General features: G+C 46.1%; 1 protein-coding gene across 1 annotated transcript; it reads right to left on the bottom strand.

The window, feature by feature from the left end:
- Positions 1-4,382: 4,382 nt before the first annotated feature.
- LOC133151778 (coiled-coil domain-containing protein 74A-like) lies at positions 4,383-5,614 on the bottom strand. The gene is made up of 4 exons (XM_061275089.1): positions 5,458-5,614; positions 5,182-5,362; positions 5,001-5,107; positions 4,383-4,583 (listed from the first exon to the last, which is right to left on the bottom strand). The coding sequence occupies exons 1-4, from the start codon at positions 5,589-5,591 to the stop codon at positions 4,472-4,474; spliced, it is 534 nt and encodes a 177-aa protein (XP_061131073.1). The 5' UTR covers positions 5,592-5,614; the 3' UTR covers positions 4,383-4,471.
- Positions 5,615-5,831: the final 217 nt, after the last annotated feature.

The raw sequence follows: 5,831 nt of genomic DNA, 5'->3' as shown, positions 1-5,831 counted from the left end.
TGGAGACTAATCCATGTGAAGAGCTACTCGTTTGATACGTCTTGAAAGAAATCACAAATGACTTTTAGTGGGATTTATGTCCCCTGGCCGCTGAGCTATTTATAAAACAAGGCCGAGGGCTACTCCTAGTCCCTCCTGGCGTGAACTATACAAGTCAGAATGTCGAAAACACTTCTTTAATGCACGGCAAACTTTATTACATGAAGGGATGCAACAACGGGGAGATTATGCTTCTCTTTGGGCAATCTTGATTTTATAACACTTGTAGTTTTTAAAATAACAAAAATTTGACATTTGGTTAACTGTGTGACGTTACAGCAACAGGTGAGGGCGGGTGTGGCACTTTTCACTTTCAGTTCAGCTTTGGCCATCATTTTTCTCTAATGAACTGTGTTTTTAGGTACGCTTGACAATGGCGGCGTACCTAAAGGAGTGTCCGCGTGACATCACAGATCAAACAGAAAGTGGGGGTGAGGCTTTTCCCTTTCAATTAAGCTTTGGCCATGATTTTTCCCTGGCGTAAATAAAGGTTGACCATTCGCTTATGAGTTACTCCATAAAACCATATTTATTCCGGGCATTGTGAGCGAGCCAGGCTTCCTTAGTGGAGTTGTTGGTCCTCTGGGCTCTCACCCCCAGCAACACGGATTTGAATTTTGGTGCCCTGCATTTGACCCATGCCCATGTGATCGAGGCTTCCGTAGTGTGTAGTGGTTCGTCCTCTGGGCTCTCACCCCAGCGACACGGGTTTGAATCTGGGTGGGGCCGAAAAAATAAATGTGCAACACTAGTGGCTCGGGTACTGCCCCATATAACCATACACCTCCCTAAAGCTTAGGGTTAGGTTTAGAGCTAGGGTTAGGTTTAGGGCTAGTGTTCGGGTTAGAGCTGGGGCTAGGGTTAGGGTTAGAGCTAGGGTTAAGGTAAGGGTTAGAGCTAGGGTTAGAGCTGGAAGCAAGGGCTAGGGTTAGAGCTAGGGTTAGAGCTAGGGTTAGGGTTAGTGCTAGAGTTAGAGATAGAGCTAGCGTTAGGATTAGGGTTAGAGCTAGGGTTAGGATTAGGGCTAGGGTTAGGGTTAAAGATAGAGCTAGCTAGCTAACCCTAAGAGTGCGAGTACGAGTCCAAAAAAAATGGCGAGCTAACCCTAGCACTAACCCAGGGGTCGGGAACCTATGGCTCGCGAGCCAGATGTGGCCCTAATCCTAACCCTAGCTCTAACCCTAATCCTAACGCTAGCTCTATCTCTAACCCTAGCACTAACCCTAACCCTAGCTCTAACCCTAGCTCTAACCCTGACCCAAACCTAGCTCTAACCCCAACCCTAGCTCTAACCCTAACCCTAGCCCAAACCCTAACCCTAGCTCTAACCCTAACCCCTAACCCTCTAATCCTAACGCTAGCTCTAGTTCTAACCCTAGCTAGCTCTAACCGTAACCCTATCTTTAACCCTAACCCTAGCCCTAATCCTAACCCTAGCTCTAACCCTAATCCTAACGCTAGCTCTATCTCTAACCCTAGCACTAACCCAGGGGTGGGCAAACTTTTTGACTCGCGGGCCGAACTGGGTTCTAAATTTGGACCGGAGGGCCGAACCAGGAGCAGATGGACGTAGTGTTTGTGTGAAGTAATATAAGTGACCTGTAAAGGTCATTGCATAAAAGATTTTGGCCTTTAGTAGGGAGTAAAGCATGGATATTCCAAACAAGTTTTTTGAAAACAAATGCATTTATTAACAGCATTAAAAAAAATTCACTAAAAAACTGCTATCGGTGATTCTCATAAAATACGACACTGTTATTATGAATAACAGTCTCCATCACTTCAGTGCCTGCAGGTCAGATTAATGAAAGATGTTTATCTTATGAGATCACATCCAACGGCAAACATTCTGACCAAATATATCATCTTGAAGAATCGGTGAAAGCATACATCCAAATAAAGTAATCAAAACTGCAACACGGTGAGGGGTATCTGAAAATCAGAGCAGTTTTAACTCACAAACATCTAGTAACAGAGGTGAGGACGTCGCGAACGTCGAGCCAAATTGGTCAGTCTTTTTTTTTTAACATTCGGCACTCACTTCTTTTCTTCGGGCCACTAATTTTAATGGAAGGATTCCAGGGGAAGGTTTGTGGGTGGCTTTAGCGTAAAACGGTATCTGAAAGCTCAGCGCGCGAATTGCAAGAACGCCGTCGTCATAGCCCACGCTCTAAATTTGGGGCTGATACAAATAGAGCGCGAGTGCGCCATGTCCGTACTACTGAGTACGTACACGCACTTGTGAGTGTGCACCGAGCTTTCCGACACGGCTTCCGGTAGTAAATGCGCAGGCGAGCGCTTCCCCATCTACTGGGGAAACGCAGTCATTGCAGGCAATATGACCAAAAAAAGGTTTTAATAATACGATTTATTCAGGGTTGGCGGGCCGGATTAAACGGTCCCGTGGGCCGGATGTGGCCCGCGGGCCGTAGTTTGCCCACCCCTGCACTAACCCCAACCCTAGCTCTAACCCTAGCTCTAACCCTGACCCAAACCTAGCTCTAACCCCAACCCTAGCTCTAATCCTAACCCTAGCCCAAACCCTAACCCTAGCTCTAACCCTAACCCTAACCCCTAACCCTCTAATCCTAACGCTAGCTCTAGTTCTAACCCTAGCTAGCTCTAACCGTAACCCTATCTTTAACCCTAACCCTAATCCTAACCCTAGCTCTAACCCTAATCCTAACGCTAGCTCTATCTCTAACTCTAGCACTAACCCTAGCTCTAACCCTAACCCTTGCTCCAGCTCTAACCCTAGCTCTAACCCTAACCCTAGCTCTAACCCTAACCCTAGCCCAGGGGTGGGCAAACTACGGCCCGCGGGCCACATCCGGCCCACGGGACCGTTTAATCCGGCCCGCCAACCCTGAACAAATTGTATTAAACTTTTTTTTTTTGGTCATTTTGCCTGCAATGACTGCGTTTTCCCAGTAGATGGCAAAGCGCTCGCCTGCGCATTTACTACCGGAAGCCGTGTCAGAAAGCTCGGTGCACACTCACAAGTGCGTGTACGGACATGGCGCACTCGCGCTCTATTCGTATCAGTCCCGAATTTAGAGCGTGGGCTTTGACGACAGCATTCTTATAATTCGCGCGCTGAGCTTTCAGATGCAGTTTTGCGCTACAGCCACCCACAAACCTTCCCCTGGAATCCTTCCATTAAAATGAGTGGCCCGAAAAAAAGAAGTGAGTGCCGAATGTTAAAAAAGAGTGGCCAATTTGGCTCGACGTACGCGACGTGACGTTCAGCCACATGAACGTCAACATCAACCCGTCACAGATCAAGGTAAACGGACCAACACCTTGGATCTCGCCTAAGAATTGCCACAACAAATTTTACTCCAGACTATGACGCACTAGCAAAAAACGGACACCAACAACACTGTTCCCACTGAAAATGAACGGGAGGCTCTCAAGTTTATTGTAAAAAAATGCATTTTGAATATGATTTGTACACATAGCAGGGATTGAAACTTGCGACCATTCTCATTTTCAAACAATGCAGGATGCTCAAGGACATTGATGCACCACCTATTTGCGACTAATCTTAACCTGTAAAATTCTTAAGGCTTACTTTAAGGAAGTGTTTCCCGTTTCCTCACCTCTGTTACCAGGTGTTTGCGAGTTAAAACTCTGCTCTGATTTTGAGATACCCCTCACCGTGTTGCTGTTTTGATTACTTTATTTGGATGTATGCTTTCACCGATTCTTCAAGATGATATATTTGGTCAGAATGTTTGCCGTTTGATGTGATCTCATAAGATAAACATCTTTCATTAATCTGACCTGCAGGCATTGAAGTGATGGAGATTGTTATTCATAATAACAGTGTCGTATTTTATGAGAATCACTGATAGCAGTTTTTTAGTGAATTATTATTTTTTTAATGCTGTTAATAAATGCATTTGTTTTCAAAAAACTTGTTTGGAATATCCATGCTTTACTACCTACTAAAGGCCAAGATCTTTTATGCAATGACCTTTACAGGTCGCTTATATGCATCTGCTCCTGGTCCGGCCCTCCGGTCCAAATTTAGAACCCAGTTCGGCCCGCGAGTCAAAAAGTTTGCCCACCCCTGCCCTAGCCCCAGCTCTAGCCCGAACACTAGCCCTAAACCTAACCTTAGCTCTAAACCCAACCCTAAGCTTCAGGGAGGTGGATGGTCATATGGGGCAGTACCCGAGCCACTAGTTTTGCAAATTAAATTTTTCGGCCCCACCCAGATTCAAACCCGTGTCGCTGGGGTGAGAGCCCAGAGGACGAACCACTACACACTACGGAAGCCTCGATCACATGGGGACGGGTCAAATGCAGAGGACAAATTTCCCCAACCCCAAATTGATTTGATTGGCTGTTTGATCCGTGACATCACACGGACACTGACTTTGCATGTCCCCGTAGTTGCAGCTGAGAGGTGAGCATCTGGATCATCTCATCGCACCGTGCCCTTGACGTGGCTTCTGTGCACGGCGCGATTCCGTCTCTGGCGCTCCGCCACAGATGAGTTGAGGCCCTGCGTGAGCGCCGGGAGGGCAATGCCGGTCCTGGGGGAGGACAAACACACAATTCCTAACTAGAACGTAGACTGGAGGCAGATGGCAAGACCAAAACAGTCGCTGATTCTTTTTCAGGCTTCCACTTGACTAAAATAGTACCGGACTTGTCTACAAAAGTATTTAAGAGATATTTTTAAACACCAAAGTGTTGTTTTTTTTCTCCCCACACTTGGATATGGAAAGGTGCATTGAAGTGTTTGAAGTCAAATATAGTCAAGTAGGGCTGCAATTAATGATCATTTTGATAATCAAGTAACGTCATCTATTTTGTCGATTCATCAAAGAATTGTATTTAAAAAGAAAACAAGTTTCAATTCCTATCCCTTCATTCAAATACACATGTAAAGACAAATAAAATGAGAATCACTTGCACGGCTAACACAGCGACGCTTTCTGATACCTTACCAAATATCATCCGCAAGGAAGGCTTTGGTCAGGTTGTAGTTTTCGGGGGTGATTCTCTTTCTCTTGTTGAGCACAATATCTTCCAGCAACTCCTTGTAGCGCACAATCTGGAAGACGCACAAATGTTGCCCTGAGTTGAGACACACAATGCATGGCAAAGGCTTTGAAATGCGAGCCTCACTTGCTGGGACTGTGAACGGTTGGTGTTGTACAGCTGACGGATGATGAGCTCACATTCCCTCAGGGTGGACGCACGCGGTGGATTAGACAGACCGTTGTGGACTTGTAGAGGCTGCAGCGAGGCTGAATACCCGCGATTGGCTCTGTAGGGTCCGTGAACCTCGGCATAGTCCCCCATGTTTCTGTAATCAACAATAACATTCTCATGTTAGTTCACTTCGATTTCACATAACAGGAAATAAATGGATGAATAAATGCAACTTGGGGACATATTCACCTTCGCATTTGGTTCTGGCCGGGTTCTCTCCCTCGAACGACAGGTCCAACGCCTACTTGGCTTTGCTTGGGTGCCATATGGATGGTGCCATCCATAATCATCTTCAATCCCTCGATTTCATCAATGCAATTCATGGCAAAAGTCGTCCAAGGCAACCAAATACCATCCATCGTAAGTTGCGCTCTGCTCAGACGCCCAACGGTCGACGGATTTTTATGCCGCGTTCTAGTGACGTCGGATTGACGAGGACCCCCTTGTTTTTCTCAACAAAGAACTGACGTGCGGTTAAGTTTGTTAAAGTTAAAGTCTGACACAAATATCAGAGTACAGTATCAGAGTAGTAGTCTTTTATACAGACGGCTCGCGCATAGTGG

This window comes from Syngnathus typhle, linkage group LG3 (assembly GCF_033458585.1).
Source record: "Syngnathus typhle isolate RoL2023-S1 ecotype Sweden linkage group LG3, RoL_Styp_1.0, whole genome shotgun sequence".
Lineage (NCBI taxonomy): Eukaryota > Metazoa > Chordata > Actinopteri > Syngnathiformes > Syngnathidae > Syngnathus > Syngnathus typhle.
The sequence above is the reverse complement of the archived record's forward strand: the minus strand, read 5'-3'. Positions and strand labels throughout refer to the sequence as shown.